Source organism: Trematomus bernacchii, unplaced genomic scaffold (genome assembly GCF_902827165.1).
Source record: "Trematomus bernacchii unplaced genomic scaffold, fTreBer1.1, whole genome shotgun sequence".
In the NCBI taxonomy this organism is placed as follows: domain Eukaryota; kingdom Metazoa; phylum Chordata; class Actinopteri; order Perciformes; family Nototheniidae; genus Trematomus; species Trematomus bernacchii.
Window position 1 is genome coordinate 9177741 of NW_022987547.1, and position 25452 is coordinate 9203192.

Here is a 25452-nt window from a genome sequence, read left to right on the forward strand (position 1 = left end):
TGCTACCCCAACTTTGTACCAAAAATCAAAGGTTTCCAAAACGCCAACAAATTAAATACGTCGCCAGTCTCACAATGACCTTTTACCTTGTAATTGGATATTCCATTTCTAATTCTCTGACATTATATGGCTTGGCCCCATTCTACATCATCCACTGGCATGTTCTCAATGAGTCCATTCAAACTGCGCTCACAGAAACAGGGACTCCTTGTTGCTCCCCCACATTCACAAGAAATCATCTGGGAGGAGGTTTTCCCCCTACAGAGCTCCCTCCCTCCCTCCAGACACAGCTTCCTGTCCACTTCAGAGAAATTCAGCCAGAATTCAAGTCCAAACACAGGGTCCACTTAATCAGCCAGAAGCCCTCAATCTTCCATAATTACTGCCCTGCCAGTCATTCCTACCATCCCGCCGAGAGCCCTCCAAAACCCACTTTAAAAGTCTTGTCAAGGTTTCCCTAATTCGTTAAACCGCTTCACTGAACAGAAGACGTCCAATCATATCATGGGTGGATATTCAGAATCTCAGGGGTTGTTTTATTAACGAAATCCAACTAACTAAATTACCCGAGTTCTGTACATAGACTTTTTTGTGGTACTTGTAGTTCCAATTAATGCTACTTTACACATTAATACATGTATTCTGCAGATCATTTTTACAAAAAAGACCATATATATATTTATAAATTAACGTTACGTAAACCGCCAAATATATGTATATACTTTTCAATTGGTGAATAAATTGAGCTCAACATTGCTGCCTACATTATAACGCATCAACAATTATAATGTGTATTATAACACACAACTTTCTTTTACTCACAGTATTACTTCCATCCAGGCCAAAATCCATGCAGCAACATAACTCAATTATTGTTTGAGGAACAACAATCCAACCCAAACGTGTTACCAAGTCCATCCTCTTTTACCTAAAAGCTTTTTCTCTTGTTTGAAAATATGAACAAACGACATTAATCTTCTGAGTTGTAAGACTTTTGTTTGGATAGCATCCAAACAGCGTTATGTTAGAAAGTCATTTATAGTAGAAGTAACTGCCTCTGCAAGGGTGGTGGAGATGTAAAGACTGATTGCTTCAAAAAGAACTTTATGTGGTGAATCTGTCCGTTACTAGAGCGAATACATTTTTCGTTGGGAAACCTCACCTGCTTCGGTTGCACAGGTCACCAGCCATCGCACCATCTCCCTCCGCCGCCAGTTCAAGGTAGACAGCGTCATTCTCATCACCTGTAAGAAACACAAGGTTAGCTCCAAGTCTGTGTGATGTTAACTTTGTTTCTTTGTGTGATTATGTGTGTTTTTTTACCTGAAGACCCAGCTCCAGGGACACTTTGAGCAGCGTGATGTCTGGCAGGCTGTCCATGAGCGTGGCGATTTTGAAGGCATCCTGGGCCAGTTTGAAGATGTGGGACGAGGAGTGGATGTTCTTCTGGATGGACTCTAACACTGTTTCCAGCTTACGAGCATCACCTGGGGAAACAAACAAAAGCAAAGTCAATCTCAACTTCCTGCAGGTGAAAGCCTCTTACTCTGGATGTGACACACCAACCTCCAACACATCACCACGAAAAAACTAATTCAAGGTCTACAGAATTCAGTTCCATAAAATAAGGCATACCAAGGGATGGAAACATCTTTAATTAAATGTATGCAGGTTTTAAACTTTTTTTTGTCTGTTGTAGGCATTTACAATATGTAGTTATTTGAGGTAAACATCTATAAACTAGACTTTTATTGTGGTCAACTCAAAATGGACAGTTACGAAAGCAAACAAATATTAAAAAATGTTGCAAAAACTGAATAAAGCTTCATTCGTTTTAAAAAATGTACCCATCCATCACTTCATTTTCTAGTTATCGGGTACAAGACACATCAACATATTGTTTATCTAGAAATTCTTATTAAATACAACTGGGAAGAAAACGAATATAAATGCCCATGATTTAAAGTGTTTATTTTATAACTGTATGATTGCCACTACTTGAGCGTGGCACATAGTATGAATAATAAAGAATAAGTCAAATCCACATAAACACTGTCTCTTAAGGTTGTGTGTGTACCTTTAGCGGCCGTTAGCATGGTGGAGGCGAGTTCACACTGCTGGGTCTCGATGTGGCTGAGTGTGAACCAGCGGGGGAGGCGGTTGGGCATCACGGACACGATGTGGTGAGGCCGAGACAGATCGGCAGAGGGGGCCGTGGACTCCAGCACCGGCAGCCTGAGCACAGAGGACAACACTTTATTAGATGGAAACACACAGGAACGTATATATATATATATATATATATATATGAGGAAGGTAGGAGATGTTTCTTTATAGAACCAATCAATAGTTCTCTTCAGGTGGAGCTTTGCCTCTAGCTACGCTAAGGAGGAGTTTAAAAATAACATCTCAATTCGTGTTTCCCTCAAACACTCATGAAGCTGCTGTGAACTGTGATTCTCCACTTTAATATTTCCTCTGTTGTAATTTGGGAGAGCAGACAGACATTTTTGTAAAACTCTTGGCGGTCAGGAAGAAAACCAACAGCATCTATTTATTATTCACACATTTGTTATAAAACTCAGTTTCAGCAGCTTGAATTATTTAGTGAATATTCCAGCAAAAGGAGGTTTTGTCATTAAACAGTGTCCCCAATAGCTTTTCTTTCCCTCTGAGTTTCTGTATCACACTCATTCAAACCCAAACTTCAAGGAGGAGGAGCTAAATGCATTACAAGTTTTAGTTCAATCCAGGGCTAGAACTTCCCGTCTCTCACTCTTTATTTCTGCTTCTCCTCATTTTGTGTCCACACTAAGCAGAGAAGGTGGAAATGCATATTTCTTTACTCATTTCACCCCTTTTTAAATCACTTTTCTTTCCCCAAAACACTTTTCAAGGTGTGTAAAACAGCATCTTGCGATTTCAGGTTGTACGATAAATACTAAGCATTTTGAAAATGATGACACGTAGCAACTCTAAAGTTAATAAAGACTTTCTTTTTTCTGAAACTCTCCTTGTGATTGGTCATTTTAAATGTCAATATAGCCGTATAAACAGCACGCTTTTTACTTCTGTTTGGAAGGGAGCCATGTAGAGTTATTCATACATGAGACCAGCATGTTGAATTGAGTAAAGACAGCTCTTAAAAAGGAAGGTTTCGTACTCACCGCATGGCCCTCAGTGCAATGTTGTACGTCAGTTCGACGTCATGAGGTAGCAGGGAGGTGAAGAGATACTTGGCAAAAGTGTGCATGGGGACGCTTTCTCTGTAGAGTATTTCCCCCAGACCACTGTAGGGACCAGCTGTAGGAACAACAACAACAACAGGACATGATACATGAGTTCAGTCTGTACAACCTGAAGACAGATCAATGTACAAACACAGAGCTGCATGCTCACATTTGACTGCACAGCCACCTTGGTCATAAGATTATTTCACACTCTGACAGTCAGCAAGTTTGATATCGCTGATTTAAAAACAGCTATGACTCGCTGTGTATCAGGACGACCATCGCTCCCTTGGTCAACCTCCACAATCGTACAGGGACTTTTGTGTTTTAAACAAGGACTTCCTGGAATATTATGGGAGGGAAACTTCCAAAAGAAACTGCAAGAATCATAAGTTTAAGGGTTGACAGCTTCTAAAAAAAGAAATAATAAATAACTTTAGCTTATCATTTGTAGAAAAGCCCTAGAAAGAAAGGAAGACATGGGGGATGATGGATTAGCTGCTCTACCAGGTAATCTACTGGGCTGCATATTAATGCTTTTCTTTAAGATAATAACTCAATTATAGATTAGAGCAGTTACTTGATCTTAAAAGGATGTCAATGTGTTAAAGGATTAGACTAGCATTAGTGTTTTCTTTTGCTAAAAGTACCAAAATCAACAATGTGTTAGTCTTTCTCTAAAGACTTATTCGATTGCCTACCTGTATTTTATTTTTCAAAATGAGGAATATAAATCTGAATATGAATGCTTTAATTATAAAAGATAAACTCATTGTTGGTTTTGATCTTTGTATGGGATTTGTTGACAACATGAATAACGGACTTCCTGTGGGCCTCCACTGTACAGTCACACGCAGAAGAAGCCAAACGTGAGACGGCTCTATCATTAGTGGCTTTGGAGAGAAATGGCCTTGAACCATGACAAGCCACAACTCACACACACACACACACACACAGGCTCATTATACCCCTCTGTACACACACATGCATTCATTCACACAACGTCGGCAAACAGAGTGACAAAGCAAACAATACACTCGCACAACTGTGAATACAGAAGTACAAAGTGTAAATGTACACGTACTGCACAGAAAAGCACACAGAGTTAACACAACACCACACACACACACACACACTTAACAGATCATTAGAGCACAAACAGCTGGTTGTGGGTCAAGGAGTGAAATATTTATCTGCTCGATGCATTTAAAAACAATCGACATTTTAGGAAATGCAATTGTTAGCTCTATTTAAGATTAAGTTTGTTAAAATATCAAAGATCCAAAGATTTAAATGTCCGAACATTCTGGTGTCTTTTTCTCATCCCAGGTGTATTCATTCATAAAAGATTGTAAATATATTTAAGCAATTTCAAACTACTCCTTTTCAATTGAACAGTCTGCTAAAATGCTGACCTAAGGTGGTGAACACGGTACAAGTGCAGCATCGCAGAGATGACGGTATAGTTTTGCACTTTTATCATTTCGTTTTTTGCTTCCGTTTTGACGGTTTGTTATAATTTTTTTATATCTTGAAATTGGATGATTGTAAAACTCATCAAACCCAAATATATTCGATTAATATCCTGAGACAAAGAGAAGCAGCAAAACCTTCCAACCAGAAAATGCTTTACATACATTTCAATGCTTCGATCTTAGACCCCCACTCACCCTCTAGCAGGAAAGCGGCTTGTTTTCGGAAGATTTTCACCAACGTGTCGTCTAGGTCGATCTCTTGGAGCTTGGCCAGTAGCTGCTCTTCATTGCGACAGACCTTCTCCTGAGCGTAGAGGCCGTCCGGCATCACCCTCTGCTGCCCCAGGCCGATCAGGGCCGTCTCCACGGCCAGCGACACCAGCGACTCCCCCTCCTCCAGGAAGCGCTGCGTCTGCAGAACCGGACGCTCCATCCTCCGACCTGCACCCAGAGGACCTGAGGGGAGGGGGCAGATGTTAAGGGGGGAAAGATGTTCCCTTTGGGAGGCGGATCGAGCCGAGTATTGATACATCTATTGATCTATTTGTTCTTTTCAGAGTGAGTATCCTCCTGAGGACCGTCATCATGTGTTTTAATGGCTTAATGATGTCTTGGCAGACCTCACAGTCCATCCCAGGAGGTTAACAGTCCCTAGTGAATACACACACACACACACACACACGAAAAAACAGAGTGCTTGAAGTCCTAATTGAAAACTTTCACAACTTGTGAAAAGGCTTTCTTGGTTCACATTTAGAAGTGAAACAAATGAGTGAAGAACAATCCCCGTCCTTTCAGTTTGTTGAAATTCTTCTCCTCGCTGAGCTCTCTGCATAATTAATGCATTTTAATTGGAGTGTTTTTCCTGCTGCATTTCTTATTCATGAGCTGTTATTGGAGGATGACTACGGGCCAATCAGCACGTCTGTGTCATCACTGCTGATTGCAACCTGCGGGCCTTGAGCTCCGACAGGAAGACGCAATCAATGCAATGTAAATGTTGGACGCACACTCAGTGTGTTTGTGTAGTGTGTTTTAGTGCATTTCCTCAAGTTCTGTACTCAAGTGCCATTTTGGAGGTATTTCAAATGAGTATTTCCGCCTTTTTTACATTATACCTTAAATACATTACATCACAGATTATATTAGTATATATATATATAAGTAAAATACACAATGAGTCCACATCACATTGTGTAAATATTAATCTGGTTTCTAGTTAGGGCTTCCTTCTAAGAGAGAAAAACTGTCATTTAAACAAAGTTGACTACTTTGTAAATTTGTGTTTTAAAATAGTTATATTGGTACTTTTAAATAAGTAAGCCTGTTGCCGTGGGTACCTCTGAATGTACCTGAGAAGTCTCGCAGTGCGGCAGCCCCTTCCTCGCTGTTCCTCCACGACTCCATCAGGGTGCTGATCAGGGTGCCGATGGGGTCCAGAGGGTGCCCCACCCAGCCCTCCAGGTTAGTGACAGATGTGGTTCCTTTATGGAGCAGCTCTGCAGGAACACCAACTGTTAATAATATATTTATACTACTTGGTGATACCATCAGTAACACTACAGTTTCAACAATATTGAAGAAGTGCAATTAAATACCTGTTTTAACAAAAATATGTCCCAAGAAGGAGAGAAAATCAGTAGCTACAATAAGACCTACAATTAATGCTCGTAATGTAATTATTAAAATCAATTAACATGACCTGGACCCAGAAGAGTGGCAGAAAATGGATGGCTTGGTTAACCAATTAAAATATGTATTATTATAAATTAATTTCTCCCGCCAGCCGTTAACCATGTACAAAATAATTCAAATGATTAATAATGGTTTTTAAAAAAAAGCCATTGTATAGGAAATGCAACACTTTATTTACACCTTGTCTTTTAAGGAATTTAGCTGTTTGTAAGAACTTTCAAGACTGCAATATGGTGTCAGGAGATGAGACAGAAAACGCCTGTGTTTCAGCTCGTAGCAGAATATGATTTATTTGCTTTTTTCCTTGCTGGTAAAATCGACAAAGAGGAAATGGAAAAAGAAATACAAATTTAGAGCCCAATTTGAATGTTTTTGTGGAAAATGTATGTGACTTCCTTTTTAAAAGGTTTATTTGTACTATGCAGGATTGAAAATGTAAATCTAAATAAAATATATAACAGCAAGTGTTAGAAATAGTAAAAAGCAACATTTAAATGTAATACAAACTGACCTTTTTTGTGAGTGCGGAAGAAGTCCATCTGTTTCTGCTGTTGCCTCCGCAGTGTGTTCACGATGGCGATGGCGAGCCTGAGTGCTTCTTTGGGGAAACCATGTGACCTCAGAGCGTCGACGCGGGCGCAGGCGGTCGGGACGTGCTCTGCAGGGAGGAACAACAACAATAAATACATCATATCTACTTTCATCCACCTTTATTTTTATTCCTTTTCATTAAATTCCCCGTAAATAATGTGTCCCCGCTCTCACCGTGCCACAGGGGCCACCCTCGGGGGTCGAACAGGGAGCTGTCGAGGTTGTCATGGTAACAGTAGTGGATGTAGTGGTCCTCTGTGATAATGTGCTGCAGGTGGGGGTCCTGCCAGTGCAGGTCGCACGCCTCGATCGCCCGGGTGAACACGGTCCGGTGAGGCCGCGTGAGAGAGTCTGAGAGGAGAGAGGAGAGAAATAAGTCAGACGCTGCGAGGGGGGAGAGGGGAGGCAAAGATACTGTGTGAGGGGAAAGAAACAGGTGCATGCTGGGAAGTTACTTTAGTTTGTGCCACTGATTGGCCCAATAAGGTCAGCAGCAGCAGAGATTGTGAAACGCGCTCATGAAGGCTATTTATGTACTTTTAAACCTTTAGAAGACCGCTGCAAGTTGAGTCAAATACTCCATCTAAGAAGTCATAACTACATATAAATATATTTGTATATTCAGCATATCTTAAACTTTCCCATTATATAATTATATCTGATGGGAATCATGAATAAATGTCCATAAATTTGCTTAGACATAATAAAAAAAAGGCACTTTCTTTTAACCAGACCGTGCCTGAGAATGTATTGGATACGTTAGTATTTTTCAGTATTAAAGTATTCTTGTGACAATTGTCTGTACATCTATGGGTACATTGCAAACAATGTGTTTATAGCTGGATCAGAATACTTTTAATAGTGCAGATTTGCCAGAATAAAAGCAAAAAGGGCCATAAAACAAGTTCACACAGAATTGAATATGTTGTTGCCCACAGCGTAGCTCCATGTTGACTCCATTGCAACATTATACTCCTTTTTTGGTTCTGAACATTTGAAAAATACTTATAATTACTTAGTAAGAGGAAAAGAAAGTAGCAGAAAAATATTTCCTTATAATATATATAATTCCTTATAATGTATATAATTGTTTTCTTAATTCTTGTCTAACTGCTTTTTTGTCTAAATATCGATAAAAATATCAAAGCATGGCCAGTACAGACAAATCAGCAGCAGTAATAGCAGCGTCTCTCTTCCCTTTAAACCTTTTTATTACCAACTGATAGAAACGTTTGTGTGTCTGGGTTTTCTTTGATTTGGTGGAAAAGGCTGCAGGACCTGAAATGTGTTATTAGGCCCATTCTATTAGCCACACTAAAAAGGTAATAAGGCTCGCAGGCACAGAGATTGAAGAAAGGAGACTTGATTAAAAGAGAGGGGGGAGGGGGGAGAAAGAAACCTCAACAGTGTTAAAACAGAAGAGGGGGAGGAGGTGCTGCAGGAGGGAGGAGAAAGAAAAGCTCCAGATGTGATGTACGGGAGGATTTGGGAGATAAAAAAAAAGGGGGGAGGCAGGTGTCATCTCACCTGGGTTGCCGGGGGGGCCCTGGGGCAGAGCGTTGGTCAGATTGATCAGCTCGCTGCCATGGTTACCGTCCTCCAAGGGACACACGTCCACGCTGTTCCACCTGCGAAGCTGCCGCAGCCAGAAGCCCTTCTGCTCGGGCTTATAGTGGGGGTTCAGCACGATGCACATCCACAGGGCGCCTGCACACACACACACACACACATTAACATTAACATCGGGAGATACAACACTCTGCTGTTTTATCCTGCAGCAGGAGAGGTGGTGGCTATGAATAGTGTCAAAAATATGATTCCAATTTGTGTTGCGAGAAATACAAATCAAGTTACTAAGTGTCATTGTCACCGCAATTTTGAAAGCATAAACTAGGGCTGAAATATGCAAAGTTACATTTTCCAGTGCTTATTTGTGCATGTAACCATCATGTTATTATTATTATTATCATCTAAATGTGTTTTTCAGAAAACAGTCCAAAGCACATATATATATAAAGAGAAATCTCACTTTTTAAAATGATAGAACCAAAAACTGTTTTGAATTTCTGCAAAATGAAAATGTTCACTAATCATGGTTTACTAATGGTTATATAGGCAAGCCCACTGCGAGCTGGGACTAGCACTGTCTACACTAAATGGTTTAGAAACAGAAACAAATTGAGAGAAAAACACCAGTGGTTAGCACATTGTTATAACCATTTTTTTAAGTACTTAAATGATTTATTGCAGGTGCTGAATATGAATAAAAATATAACCACCGTTATTATTTCCACGTCCATAGTGACGTTTTCAAATATTTTATTTTGTCTGAACATTTTTTTGCAAAACCCTTTCATAGGTATTAAATATATGAAACAGAAAAAAGCAGCAAATCCTAATTTTGGAGAAGCTGGAATACCACTAATAAAATACATGAATGAACTATTAAAAAATAAAAAGAAGTGTGAAAACGTGAGCTAAGTTCAGCAGCATTGTGGCTACAAACGTGAAGACACTAGAGACAGATCTGAAAAGGAACACACATGAAGACTGAGAAGGAGGGAACAATGAACACGTTGAGGATAAATACGGGATGACAGATGACAAAATGAAACGGGAGAAGAAAAGAAAGGAAGTGAAGTGAGAAAAAACAGGAGGACAGGGGAGGAGAGGGAAGGGGGAAGTGAATGCAGAGGGAGGGAGGCTGAGGATGGGGGAGGGGACAGGAGGAGATGGGCTTTATCCTCTGTCTCTTTGTTAGGGCTGCTTCAATGACAACAACGAGGGAATGGAAAACTGAGCGCTGAGAAAAAGATGGCAGACATGAGTGACGAAATGCAGAGCAAGAACATATAATGGGTGGGTGTTGGTGATTGAGTGAGGGGGATATTAGGTAAAGAAAAACAACAACAGAGGGGAGAGAAGGTGTGAAAGAAGACTATGGTAACATGAAGGTGGTCTAATTGAACATGTTGCATCACCCTATTGGTCATGAGCAAAGCCAGGCTCATTTTCAAGGGATTCTAACCGTTTTTTCATTCATAGCAAAGTCATTTAAGCTTTTATCATGTTCCTGCATCTTAAAGCAAAGGTATTTCTGCACAGGGACATCAGAAAACAGAAGATGTGTATTTCTATTTACATACACATTTATTCTGGGCTTTTTAAATAAAGGATGTCTGATGATTTACAACAAAGAATCTGACATTTCCATTGAATCCAAAGCAACAATTTCCTGCACTCCAAAATGACGTGATTAAATGTTTTCTGTTGCTTTTCACATTCCAAAACACAAACACATTAGGTTTACAAATATTTTAAAATGGAGAAATGCACATAATGTTCACATTAGAGACACTTATCCAGATATTTTTGCTTTTTTTTACACAAATGAGTTGATCAACTCGTAGATAAATTGCCTAATTCGTTTAAAAAATGGCTTAAGAAACATTTATTTAAAGCACAATTTCTTTAAAATTGTACCGAAATATAACTGGTATTCAGGATTGCTGCTGTGTCTTTGCGGATGTGTTTGCGGGTTTCAATTTCGTTATACGTTTTTATTTTTATTTTAGTTTTTTTTGCCAAATTGAATTGATTGAAATCTCCAATATCAACGTAAGAGCTTGTGCCTCTTCGGGGGGGTGCTAACACTTAACCATCAACTTTATCCTTTACTTTCTCCGTCTTTATATGTAGATATTACTTTTTCTCCGTTAATCTCCGTCACGTTGTTTCCATAGCAACAACAACTTCCTGTCAACAGCGCTAACTCTCCTTAAAAAATAAAAGCATGTCCATACAAAATAGGAAGCCAAGCCAAATTACACTTAAGACATATACAACTGCAACGAAAGTAACAAACACAATTTCAAACAACACAAATTGGGTTATATACATCAGTGGTTCTCAAATGGGGGTACGCGGACCCCTAGGGGTACGTTGGAGTACTGCAGGGGGTACGTGAGATGTATTTTATGTTAATGAAAAAAAAGAAGGAAAAAAAAATGGATAAATATTCCAATTTTAGGAAAAGTAACGAAGTTTGAGCAGTGTGGGTTTTATATTAACAGAGTTACACATATTTCAAAACGCGAAGTGTAATAACTGCAGTGGCCTCCCTGTCACTGAGAATGACAAAGATCCTCAGTGAAGCACAAGCCCATGTTTCTCACTACATTGTAAGTACAACTTATTAAAAAGATCAGTTCAATGCAACTAATGTCGTCTTAGTGTTATTGCATGATGTTAAAATGGGTTTGCCATGAATTTAGTGATGGATTGTAAACATTTGAAACGTAGCATTTAAGTGTTTCTCAGTTACAATGTTGTTGTTTTAATAAATCAGACACTGATGGTGCAAGGCTGTACCTCTTTATATAGGCTTTTTTTCCCTAACAAATAGTTTTTGCGCTGATCAGGGGGTACTTGGCTGCATTTTTTTTTCAAAGGGGTACATTATTGAAAAAAGTTTGAGAATCACTGATATACATTAACAAATAACTATAAAACAACAATACTGTAGAATAACAAAATGAATGCCGTGAATAAACTGAAATACACGTGTTGAAGCGGTTCGCTGCTGATTACTACGCCCCCCCCCCCCCCTGGCGCGGGCCGAATATCCGAATATTCGCTGCTGATTACTACCGAATATCCGGAGCCTGACAAATGGTATTCGGGACAGCCCTAGTGTGTGTGCATCTGTGTGTTTGTGAGTGTTACCTAGTTCGTCCCACAGCTGCCTGTACTTGTCCGTCATGGTGGTCCCCTGCTGCCTCCACAGCGCCAGTCTGGGGTCGCCCATGAACTGCTCTGTGATCAGCGTTAACATGCGCGCTCCGTTTGAGTCCCTCATCTTCAGCATCTCCCTCACCTGCAGAGACCAAGGGGCATTGTGGGTAAACATGGCCATTCAGCTGCTGCCACAATGCGGTGTGATGACGTTTGTTGGGAATGATTGTGTTACCTTGCTGAACAGTAAGTTGAGCTGCTTCCCCGAGCCGTGGTAGCCGCCCTGGGAGAGGAAGAGCTTGACCTGCTCCTGAACCTGCTCCTCGTCCAGGTGCCAGCAGTTCTCATCGTCCACGCTGGCGCCCGCCGTCGGGTCCGGAGCTCCTGAAACCAACAAAGAACATCAGTCAGGAACTCATTACAAGAGCAGGAGGTCATCAGACTGATTCAATCATTCAGTGGCGGAGAAAGTCCTAAGATTTAGTAGCAATACCTCGGTGAAGAAATGTTCTGTTTAGTTGGATTCAATGTCTTAATTCAGCAAAAGTATAAAAGCATTGGCATCAAAATATAAGTATTCATTATGCATTTTTTAGTATCATAATAATTGATGAATTAATATGGACATCACTTTATTTTTGCGGCATGAAAATGTGGAGCTAATATAAATATACTGCCCGGAAGCTTTATATCTATATATGATAATAGTTGATTATATTATGTTTTTTTATTCTGAATCTGCAACAAAAACTGAAGTGAATTATAAGTAAAAAAGTAGTAGAAAATGCACATATTCCAGTAAAAGTATTTTTAAAGTGTACTTATGTAGAGTTGATGTCCTCGGTTGGATTCATTATAATAATAATGTGTCTTCCCAGGGAGGAGCAGACGTGAACATGCATGCATCAGCACCTTGCTCCCTGTGTGCATTAATGCAGCCAGCTTAAACACTGATCAATACCATTCATTCTGCTAAATCTGCAACAATAACCAGCGAACAACACTTAACAAGCCTCACTGGGGAGGATTAAAGCCCTGAGATGCAAAAAGCAGAATAGGTTTGACTTCTTTCCACAGCGTACATGCAGATACTAAAGAGACATTATACAACCACCAAGTACCTGCAAGGAAAATCTCCCTCAGACATACATAATATTTTCATGTATACAGTCATTAACTTACTGAACACAATGATATGTGTTTTAAATGTAAACAAACTGGGATAAGGAATATTACTGTAACACAAAGTGCTCCAGAAGCGGAAAACTACCACAAAATGTATTCCTAAATAGTACCATTCACTACTTATATAACCAGTAAGAATCAACATGTAACTAAAAGAGCCATAAAACACAAAATATCCCAGAGAATACAATAAAAAGAAATAGCACAACATATAAAAAGGTATATTTTTTTCCACAATATAATATTCTACAGACCTCTTAATTGTTTCTGTGACAGCCTAACCAGCAACAAAAGTATCTTCAGAAACTTTTCCCACGTATATTCAAGTGAAACTTCACCTGATTTGTTTCTTGTTCTCCCTAAACACACTGTGTGTTTTCTGAGTCGTCTCTGAAGACATCAGCCTCCAGCTGCTCCTCCACTGGTGCATGATGGAGGACAGAATAACACTAACAAGTACCTCAAAGTACTTGAAGAACTACTGAGATGCTTTCCTTTAATACAATTAGAAATCATTTGGTCTTAGAATACTCCATTACAAGTAAAAGTCCTGCACTGAAAATGTTACTTAAAGGGGACCTATCATGCAAAATGCACGTCTTTTATACATGAATATGTGTCCCCGGTGTTCCAGGGAACTCACCAAGTGTCAGAAAACACAACCCTCTCTATTTTCCTCCATACCCAAATCTCTAAAAAAGGGGCTGCAACGGATCTGATAAAAACTGATCCAGATTTGAACACTGTCCTGACGTCAGGACGGTGGCGCTACGACTATTGGGCCAACTCCACCAATCAGGAGGAGACAGCCACGGCCATTGCCGTTCGAAAGCGCTGGAGACGCTGTAGTACATATGCCAGGCCTGTAGGTGGTGCTGTTCTCACAGAATCAGCCCTTGCAAAAACAGAGCTAACATTTTTCAAATTAAGCGAAATGAGGCATGGCTAAAATGCATGATCTGTTTGGTATTTTGAAAAAAAAAAGTATAAATATGCCTTATATAGGTATGGTCCTACACTATATTATTCAAATATAGCATGATAGGTCCACTTTAAGTAGAAGTGGAGAAGTATTATCGGCAAAATGGGTTTGTTTCAAGTATTAAAATAAAAAGTTGTCAATGAAAACATAAGTCCTTGGCTCCTCCAACAATGCAAAATAGTGCAAATGAATAAATAACCACAATTGTTCCAGCCTCTCCACTCACCATGCACCTGGTTGATCTCGGAGTTCTGCGACAGGATCTCATCAGCCAGTTTCTGTGCGGTGGGCAGCACCTCGGTGTGATGCACAGTGATCAGGTACTGAACAAACTTCTGCAGCTGATCTCTGTTCATCTGGAAAAGAGTCTCTGAGATGGGCAGCCGCAGTTTGACCTGCTCGGGCTTCCGTACTCGGTACAGCGCCAGCGCCACCACGTGTGTGCAGTAGAAGATGTCCTTGTTGCCGCAGCTGCACGTCACCGCTGTGATCTTGCAGCGGTCGAAGCTGACGCTCACGTTGCAGACGAGCTCTGGCTCAGAGGCCGTGGCAGGCTCCCGCACCGTGCCGCTGAGGTGGAACCCTGCAGAGGAACAGAAGACATATCTACCGTTAGGCATATGCAAGTGATCAGTAAGTACACAGAGTGGCTTTCATATTAAAAATCTTTATTTAAACCTACGATGAATGACTCGGGAATCAAGTTTTCACTGAACATTTCACTTCTTAAAAGGTGGGGTAGGTAATTCACTTCAGAAACACTTCTTGTTATATTCCATGGAATGCTCTTAACATCCCGATAGCAATGAATAAATTAAATGCTTTGACAAAAAATCCATTCAAAAATTCATCTGTGGAAGCCGTGGCTCTGTAAAAAGCACGACCAATCATTTTAGCCGGCCCGGCTAAAATAACTGGATGGCCTACCTGCCTGTCAGCCTTCCATCTCGTGCACAAACTTATCTCGTGCCCTCATTGGTCATGTGCACGTTTGTGTGTGTTGGAGGAGGGGCTCTGTAAGGAAGTCTGAAGGAAGGGGCAGATTTTTTTCGGCTGCGTACTTTCAAATTCTAGCGCACTCGAGCTGGTTTCTCCATTCTTACCGACCCTGCCTTTAAGTTAATGTTGCTTAATTTGAGTCATGTTTTGCCATATAAGCGATAATATCTCTCTCTTTTAGCTCTGTTTTTGGTCTCTACCAGCCTGCCCAAGGAAATGAACTGCTCCATTGTGCACTAGCATGTTGCTAATATTTTCTGTCTGCCTTTTGGTGCTTGTCAGAGAATTTAAAACACAATGTAATACAATGAGCTGCCTGCTAAAGCAAAAAAAAAGACGTTATACAAGCCAAAAAGGCTCCATAGAACTGTAAGTAACTGCTTTAGCTTAAAAAACATGTGACGTACTGTTAAAATAAAAATGTTGCATTAAATCCCCACCAAGGACACTGCACATAAACATTGTTTCTTTCCTTGCATCTTTTTTTACAGAAATATTAAACTCGATACTGCCCATCAATGTGGTTCAGCCAAACTCTGATCCCGCCATGAAAGTAAAAAGGAAGGAAGAAAGAAACGGAGAGAGAAAGAAAGAACACGAGGCAAGAGCAAAGTTCTCCCAAATATTCTCATTTCCTTTTCATTTCCCTTCCACAACACCTCCAGTGCTTTCTATACCCAGAAGCCCCTCCGCCCTCTCTCAGGACGGGATCCTCGAGTCGCCACGAGGCAGAGAGACCTGCTATTGTACAGAGAGGCTCTCACACGCTGAAACCTATAGGTCTCTGTGCACGTTAGGGGAATGTAAACATGGGCGGAGGAGCACATTTCAATGTGGACCTTAAGCTTACGTCTTGAACTCAGATTTCTCAAAGAAAAATAAACTCTAATGTTTTCTGGTTTGAAGAGGGAGGATATAGCACACAAGAACAGGCAAGTGTCAATTTCCATTTCAACAGAAAACCTTGACTAACATTTAAAACGCAGTAGCTGCATGTGGGAGCTACAGTAGCTTTACATATTCCAGATAAGAAGGACTAGCCATGAGATGACTACGCATGCATACTATCATTTATGCCAAACATTATTCTGTAATGACAGTCTGTGTGTGGGAAAGTGTGTATCTGACTGGGTTAGTGGGTTACAGTGATAACACATGGAAATCTGCTTTGAGAGTTTATCATCTGTGTACGTACATGTAGCAGAAGGTGAATGTCTGTATTGTTTCAGTTTCACTGCACCGAGCACACATAGTACTTCATAACGCTAACATACAAGATAAAATGGTAATCTGATGAAAACACCTGACTGAGCTACAAAGATTTGATGAAGATTTGATGGGCATGTATGTTGTTTTTTTGTCCAACACGACGAGATATACAGACGGAGCAGAACGATGGACGTCCTTCATCATGTTGTCAGGCTAACTTGAGTGACAGATGACAGACAACATAATAAGATGGTAGTCTGAACCATAGAAAATGGAGAATTCTCCATTAGAAACCCTGTCAGTGGGGCAGTTTACATTAACTGGGAGCAGGAAGAAAAAGCTAGTACAGATTTCTATCTTCTTAGATCTCAAATGTTTTAACAAATCACTTCAATGCATCATTTAGAAGGTATTTCATGTGATTGTCACACAAAAAGGAGAACCGTACTTTTTATATACGTATTTCAAAAAGCCTCTGTACTTTTGACTCAAGTGTAAAGAGGACAATTTGCCAGTTTACAGCAAATGTTGTAAATACACTTCGGTTTTAATGCAGATTAAATAAACAATTTCATAACTTGTCTTTGAAGGAGCTGCTACCTTGTAAGAGGCAGTATACAAGTCTTTTAGCTAAGCTAATCGGCGGTTAGCTCTGTCCGCATATTTGCATTACAAATATAAGATTGATGTCAAGAGAGCAAAGGAATTCATCTACCAAATGTCAAACTACAGTACAAATACAGGGTGACTGTGGCTGCGAGGGAGTGCGGTCGTCTTTCAACCAGAAGGTCGTGGGTTCGATCCCAGCCCATGCAGTCAACATGTCGATGTATCATTGGGCAAGATACTTAACCCCGAGTTGCTCCCGATGACATGGCCAACGGTGTGTGAATGTGTATGCATGTTAGTTCCTAGAGTAACATACACTGCTCTGTATGAATGGGTGTGAATGGGTGAACGGCATGTAGTATGTAAAGCGCTTTGAGGGGTCTTAAAGACTGGATAAAGCGCTATACAAGTACAGTCAAAAAAAAATAAAAAATAAAAATAGACAAAAGGTAAACATAGCATTAAAAAAAATATATATCTGTTAACGGTAAGGACCAAATACAAACCATAATAAAGAGCTGCACACTAACAGTGTTATTCACCCTGGATTGTTAAATGGGAGATATGATTTCCACTTTCCTCGTACATGTGACACACCAGAGAGCTGACACATATACCCACTGCTGGGTGGGAGATCGCTGTAAACAGAGGAGGTGTTTCTCTTTATATGTGGTGGGGCTTAGTGATACAGAGCTGAGCAAAAACAAATAGTAGGCGTACAAGTGAAACTTCGCATAGAAATAGAAGAAGAAGAAAAAAAGCCATGTGTCAGTTCTTAACTGCTGCTTTTCCTGCTGCGCAGACACACAAACACACCCTGGATCACACTTCACACAAAATCCACATCCTGTCTTTAAAACACACACACACACACACATACACACACACACAGTAAAGCATGCTCTCAGTTACGCAGGCGTGCCCCAGTCAAGCTTGGCCCACAGCTGAACTACTGACGTAACAGAAAGAGAGAGTGACTCGAGGAGGAGGACCGCTGTGCTGCTGGAAAAATCGGTATGCCCTCAGCTGAGTGTGTGTAAGTGTGTGTGTGAGTGTGCACATGTAGGAGTGTATGCTTGGCGGCGAGCCAAAGCCCTGAGCTCAGCATTCTGTAATGCACTTCCTCTCTCTGTGTCTGCGCTCCACGGCTTGCATAATACAGCTCTGTGCACGGCATAGCAACCAAACGTAACTCCTTAATGCCCAACAGAAGAACTCCAGCGTGTCTGCAGAGTTCACAAAGTTATGTTAAAGTCGTATAGTTGTAGTCAAAGTCCACAATGAATACAAAAGTATGAGGGCAAGATGAAAGACCCGGCATAGACGGTATGGCCTGGCAGTAAGTCATTGTTGGAGCAAGAAATAGTTCAGAAAATAGACAGAACTTTTTTCACTTTTGTGCAGATGAAATAAACAAGATGGGCTCTAGATGGGGCCTGTAGACATTTTCTTTGGACAGACTTGCCCCGGTTTTTAGTCTTTATGCTAAGCTCAACTAGCTCCAGCTACAAAACATTATCCATCAGACATTGGAGTGGCACTAGTCTTCTTATTTAACTTTCTGGCAATAAGGGTTATTGATCCAATGTATGTATATGCAGTGGTGTACTGGTAATGAACTTGAACTGGTAAAGTTGGATGTATAGGTCCTTACACACCAAACTGACACCAAAGAACACGTCCCGACGGAACGTCGCCTCACGTCGTGGCCATGTTTCGCACTGGAACACACCGCAAAGACTTCAGCCGACGGCCAAGTTGCACGTACGAACTGCGCATGCGTGAGTGGCAATAACTCTCCTTACCAGCAGGCGGCGGTAGTGTGTATTCGTCATTCAAAAGAGGCAACAACCGGAAGACAGACTGCGTGATAACCGAGAGAAGAAGAACAGACTGCGTGATATAAACAAACAACAAATGGCGTGTGCGTTCCATTTTCACTCTACAGCGAGAAGCTCATGGGGCTTTCCCGAACTGTGTCGAGAGCTGGAGTTAAATTAAATCTCAGATTTGTCTTCTTAATAGTTTGTTTGGGTCCCTCACTTCCGTTTCGCTTCTCATGCACTGATTCGCCAAGCTGAACAGCCAATCAGAGTGATTTCTTTGGCCGACGGCCTTTAGCCGACAGCCAAAGTCGACAACATGTCGAATCGGCGGCAGAAGGTGTCGGCACGGCCAAAAAGACACGACGGTGCGGGACACACCAAGACACACCAATCTGAGTAGGGCGACACGACGCTCATCGACGGCCGAAATCTGCTTGGTGTGTAAGGGACTTTAAAGGGATGCCACGTTCTCCTTCAATTAAATAACTTCAAAAATACATAACATCACATATTCTGTAACATTTTGAGTCAGTATGTTATCAATATAGACAACTTGATTGAGTATCATATCTTGATATATCATATTGAAAATAGTATATTATGATATGATTATATTTAAGGATGATTAATTATCATTATTGAATGATTGCCGCCTAGCCTTACTGCTAATGCCTTTTTTGTAGAAACTAAATTCAATGCTTTTACCAAACTTTCAAGAGCCGCAGATACTCTGAATAAACTCGCCTGGAAACCAAGGTTTAACACTTCAGTCCCAATTAAGCCCGAGGTAGTCAATTTAAGCCGTCTCTACAGGATTAAGTGAGGAAGATGTCTCTAGAAGGGGAATCAGGGTGAGGGGGGGTTGAAAACAAGGCCGGGACGTTAGCCTGTGAAAGAGCAGCATCTCCGCTCCCTACAGAGCCAGCCTGAGGAGACCTGTGTGCAACATGGCTGCTAAAGCTGTGGCTGCAGGGGGTCACTCTCAGCTATGTGGCCAAAGCCTTCATTTAACTCGCCCACACAAAAGCCTCCAAAGCTGTTCACTCAGGCGTAAGTGAGAGCTTCTCAGCCAAGGTGTGCTTTGTGTGTATTGTGTGAGTACTGCTGGTGACAATGGGGAACCTAATCTGTCACCCATGGAGATGCAGAGGCACCTCTGGGGCAGTAGGCAGGAGAAGTAAACAACCAATCAATGGACCCGGTGTGGTGACTACCATCTCTCCCTAAAACAACTGGTTTCAGACCATCCTCCCGTTACACTTATACAAGTTTATGGTGCTGTGTTTTAAATGCTAGTGCCAGCCAACTGATTCCCGTGATGCTAAGACAGGCGCCTTAAAGTGACGTGCTGAAACATGTTTCTGTCCTCTGATTGGATCATTCAGCGCCATGAAAACTGATACCAAATACACAAAACTGAACTGACCATTAGCTAACCGTTAGCAGCCAAAGCTAGGCACAGAGGGCATGTCAAGCTTCGGTCAACTGGGTTTGAAAGCCTACAGCTAACAAGGTAATGCGTTAAGGGAAAGGGGGGTGGAAGTGTGTGTGTGTGTGTGTGTGGTAAAGATCTGAAGGATGCACCTCTATGTAAGTTCAGAATTAGGTCAATCAGGGTTTGAACTGGGTCAATCTGTGTCCTTCTTAAGCAATCGCCAGCAGCTTCTTACATTATGAGCATACTAATCAAGGACATTTCATATCCTTTTTTATTCAGCTACTGTGAATGCTACTAGCAATTTCAAAAGCTCTTATAGCAAAACATATATTTAATTTTTTTTTATAAATACATGTTACTTGTTGAGCTTAGATGTGCCGGCAGAGGGATTTTCTTATCGGTAGACAGAGCTAGGCTATCTGTAACAACCATTTCCAGTCATTGTGCTATGCTAAGCTAACCTACTTTTGGTTTCATTTTAATGTACAAACATTAGAGAGGTATCATCTTATCCTAGGCAAGAATATTTACATGACTCCATAGGATATTCATATTATTTAAGACATTAAGATGTAAGACATTCCTAAATGGCAATAATCATTTAAATTTTTTGTAAATATAATATGGCCTGTTATCTGCTTCTTCCCCCAATCCCATCCCCTACTTTGGAAACAGGTCTGTTGAAATAACAAACTGCACTGAAATACAACATGGAGGAAGGAATCCTCCTCGACCGAGCAGACAGAAATTCCTCAGCTCAGTCAGAAAAACACGAGGCTGCCTTCACAAGACATGAGACATTGCACACGGTCTCGTCACTCAGACAAGAAAACGACTCTTCTAGAAGACGCGGTTTTAAAGCGATTCACCGGCCTGTCTCGTCAGTAGAGAGCACCGGGAGGAAACTGCTCTGAGACTCAAGGAGAGAGAGAGATGGGCCTTTAACAGTGCAACCAACTATCAGATCAGATAGTGGTGGCAGACCATACATCAATTACTAAAACAACCATCAAAGCTCTTAGAGATGCTTCACTCATCTAGGACTACATCGTAATGATTTTATTTAATGTATAAATACATAATATCTTCACATTTAAAAAGCTAGAAGGAAATACATCAGATCATCTTAATATTTTTGATGATCGACTAAACAATGATATGACTAACACAGCTCAGTCCAGAGGTTATCCGTATTGTAGGCAGCATCAAACACATATTTAACATAGATTTACAATTATTTTAATGGAATAAATGAGGGTTTATTCTAATAAGGTACACCATTAGATTCAGATCAATACAATAGTCTTGAAATGAATGTCCTAACCTTCATGAAGGTTATGTTAGGTATTCAATGAAACAAATGCCGATTTATAACTTAGACTTGCATACTCACTTAGGCTGGGTATGAAATATTCAAACCCAAATCACAGTGTAATGGTGGTACAATAATTACATTGTGATACTGCTATAGCCATGGTCGAATAATTGATGTGGGGCCTTAGGGCGAGATTAGGTGCTGGGCCCTTTTAACTATGCTTTTCTATGCTGGAATACGGCATGGCCCCAGGTTGGTTGTGTGGTGATTTGAACAGATTCATCTTGGAATAACGAAGGTTTCAAAACAAAAGGTTTAACACATGGTGTCTCTTTAAGATATCAAGCTGGACCCACAGAAAGACCTTTCTCCGCTTCAGTGCTGCATACTTAAGAACTCGCACAAACATGTTGACACACAGCGAGCTTGTAGCTTTTGGGCCCCTGGTGAAGTTACCCTTATGCAATTCAGCCTTGGCTTTAATGGACTAACAGATGCAGAACATACATGTGACCACACTGTGTAGACACATGGATTATCTAACCCAGTTTCTTTAACACAGTAATGACCTTGTGGTGGAAGAAGTATTCAGATCCTTTACTCAAGTACAAGAAGAAAACCGGGTGAAAAAACGTCACTACAAGTAACACTCCTGCAGGCTTTAAAAGGAAATCCATCTTCAATGAGGCCTTCATTTGGTTAAAATGACTAATCTTAAATATAAGGAATGTCCACCATAGAATGACATTGAAGCAACTTTTCACATTTAAGTCCAAAAAGCACAAATCCCAAAATCAATGCATACTGGGATTGTAACATACAGATGCAGTCAGTTCACTGGGTTCATCTGCCTTTGCGTTTAGTGTCACTAGGAGCACTTTGCTGCTTTCTAGTTCACATTGAGCTTGACTTTTACCTCTGAAAACAACCACCGGTTCACAATCAGCTCCCGGATGCAGCCGGCTCTCTGTGGACATTTGTGGACGCACAAACATGCAATCTCACCAGCATATTTACGTCAATGTGTCTTTTGCTAAGATAAATATCGGCCATCAGAGGTTTCCCAGCAAGCTTCTAAAGGGACCGAAGAGGTTTTTCCCTCGCTGTCTTTCCCCCCTTTTTAATAGCATTTGTTTGAGTGCTGTGTGTTCCCGATGTGCTCAGTGAAAGTCATTTGTTTAGCCTCTGAGGACCATCAGCAGGACAGCCACTGCCTCTCCTCTCCAAATGCATTTGTTCCTACTCCAGAGATTCAGCTTTAGTCTCCACAGAGATCCTCACAGAGCTGCTGCGGCTAATGAGCGCAGGAATCCCATGAAGACATGAATAAAATCAAATCAAAAGCTTTTAGTGTTTGCTTACATGTTGATCTGATTGTCTTGTATTAAATGTGTTTGCTACAGCTGATGTGAATAACCTCTGAATCATGAGAGGACTAGTTAGATATTTCTTGCCTAAAGTTAGATGGGAAGGTCGACACTACTTTTATGTCTGATCGATAACTTTAAAACCAGTCAGTTAGCTTAGTTTAGCATAAAGACTGGAAACGGGGGAAACTATAGTCTGGCTCTGTCTATTGATAAGAACATCTTTTAAGATCTAAAGCTCACCAATTAACACATTAAGTCGTTTATAGAATATATATTTTTGCCATAAGTGCCTTTGATATGCCTAGTAGCATCGCAGGAGGCGAATACAAAAAGAACATGAAAGTATTCTCAATGCTCTAAATTATTTACATCACATCTTTGATCACATCAAAGTGAACAAAATAACCACAAACTAAGGGAAGAAATGGAAAAGCCTCGATGTGGGAATAGGCAGCACATCAGTGAAGCAGACCAACCAAAGGCTGATGGGAGGAGTACTCTGTGAACTCTGTGGGAACAAATGCGTTGGGAAATTGTTGAGTTTCTAAAGGAAGTTAACTCAGATAACCTGAACACTGGTGGAGCAAATCCAGCTGTTTCTGCATTTTGATTCTGTTTAAGTCACCATTCCCCTCCTCTGCATCAGCACTCACTGTCTTGACACAGTGGTTTATTGTATAATAAAGACTACAAATGTTTTGCACTGACAGGAATGAGTTCACATATTTTCAGCTATTGCCAGTAGTGAAGGAAGTACTCAGGTATTCTACTTCAGTAAAACTAACATTATTGTATTGTACACATCCAAAGTCCTGGTATATGTATGTTAAAGTATACAGAATTGCTTATTTCAGAATCATGCAAGGATGTAGCATGGGCCATTAAAGAACCCCTATATTTTGGGCTGGATCCGAATCTTGGGGAGAGTACACAAATCATTTTTTACTGATGGGGAAAAAAGCATGGCAGATGTCTCGGCACAAACGAGCGTCCTCGTAGTTGTAATTATTTTTGCATACTACTGAGTATCTCAAAATATTCAAAAGGAAGGTTAGCTTTTCCTACAGTGTTGTAACCTTTCATACAAAATAGCGGGAAAAAAGGATTGCTAGTCAAGTCCGGTCGGTCATTCTACATCTGTTCAAGAAAACACACCTGCTGTGTCGTACCACCAAAAGCTTCTCTTAATGAACACCAGTGTAACTCTTGACCTTTGAACCGAAAGCAGTTGCTTCCTTGAAGTCATAAAAACCCTGACAAAACGTGTGCGCCGGTTATATGATAGTGTGTGTGCAGTTAAAACAGCCTGTAGGAAGGGTGGCCCATCATACTGTATCTGAGCATCGTCAAACACGGCACGTGCAACTATACAGCTCCTGTACAGTAAAAGTGACTCAACACTTATAACAGTTGTGGTATTATAAAACAAACACATGCGATACGACCAACCCTGTCCAGTAAGTAGGTGCATGTTCACATCTCCACATTCACATCAACGTGAAACCAGAGAGGTTATAAAGTGAGAAGCAGAAGGGAACACTTCCTTCATGGTGTAGCATTAAAGTCAATGATAACTTAGACCATCTGAAACGTCGATAAACTAATCTAAATATCCTTATCAGCCTGAAACCATTTTGTTAATCCTCATTTGACTAAACTGATGAAGTTATCACAGATAATATAAGCCTTTAAAGCACATCAAAGAGATAATTTTCATGATTATTTTTTTAAAAGAACTGAATAGTATTTTGTTGAATGCAGCATGTATGCAACTAGTGTATGTATGTATGTATGTATGTATGTATGTATGTATGTATGTATGTATGTATGTATGTATGCATGTATGTATGTATGCGTGTGTGTTGAACAACCAGCCCGACAACATTACCTGGGCTTTGTCTGCAGTCGACTGAGGGAAACCGTTTAACTGTCAGCGTAACACCACAACGTCTGCAAGGGGAAGAATACTTTCCTACAGCGTCACAGAGGAGGAGGGGCCCCTCGCTGTCAAAACAGGATGCGGGCCACACCGTATCATGGCAGTGCATCAAACCAGAATTACACACCCTTAACCTCTTTTCTATTTGGGTTCCAGCTTGTTCAACATTTTTGGTGAGAAGAAGAGTGACTGGCCTGCAAGATAAACAACACAATCACTGCTAATCAATAGGCTTTTTCTCTCTTTGTGTATTTTGGTTTCTGTTGGCAAGTTATCTCGTGTCTTCCTGTCTGAGCACCTACAGGCAGCAAACCAGCTGTTTTCCTCTCTGCATCTCATTTACCAGCTGGAGCTGCCTTCCTGTTCAGCTGCCATGCCATTCGTCACGTCGCCTCGCAGTTTCTATCCATCCTCCACCACCACAACTGAATGCTTCTCGCTCACAAATGATACATATTACACCAACTGGCTGCTCCAATGTAAAGATATTGGTATTTCTTCTCACACACGGCTGGTGAATAAATATAATAAAAGTGCTGGAAAATTACTAAATAGAACAAGTATAACTTTTTACTTACTAACACTTCAGAGACATTTTTGTAGCTTGCACCAGTTCTAAAAAATAATTGAAGGATTGATTAATCATTTAAGATATATTTAAAGAGGCTTCTCTTTGTCTTCTATTAAAGCATTTTTTCTAATGATGTTAGTGAAGGACATTTCTTTTTTTTACTGTTTTTAAATGTTTAATGAACTAAAAGACATCTTCAAGAAGAATATTTTTCAGATGAATCTATAATGAAAACATTAATTAATTGCAACCCTAGAGAAAGACAAAGAATCTCATGCAAATGT

General features: G+C 40.6%; 1 protein-coding gene across 2 annotated transcripts in view; it reads right to left on the reverse strand.

The window, feature by feature from the left end:
- Window positions 1-25452, reverse strand: part of zswim6 (zinc finger, SWIM-type containing 6) — a 39114-nt gene that overhangs the window by 2464 nt on the left and 11198 nt on the right. The window contains exons 2-13 of one of the 2 annotated variants that reach the window (XM_034123203.1): window positions 14119-14475; window positions 11961-12109; window positions 11717-11867; window positions 8519-8698; window positions 7166-7342; window positions 6912-7058; window positions 6058-6204; window positions 4901-5161; window positions 3168-3303; window positions 2078-2235; window positions 1324-1487; window positions 1163-1244 (exon numbers count right to left, since the gene is read on the reverse strand). In XM_034123203.1, coding sequence (XP_033979094.1) covers window positions 1163-1244; window positions 1324-1487; window positions 2078-2235; window positions 3168-3303; window positions 4901-5161; window positions 6058-6204; window positions 6912-7058; window positions 7166-7342; window positions 8519-8698; window positions 11717-11867; window positions 11961-12109; window positions 14119-14475 — 2109 coding nt within the window. Of the gene's footprint in view, window positions 1-1162; window positions 1245-1323; window positions 1488-2077; window positions 2236-3167; window positions 3304-4900; window positions 5162-6045; window positions 6205-6911; window positions 7059-7165; window positions 7343-8518; window positions 8699-11716; window positions 11868-11960; window positions 12110-14118; window positions 14476-25452 lie in introns of both variants that reach the window. The other variant, XM_034123202.1, reaches the window with a different exon arrangement.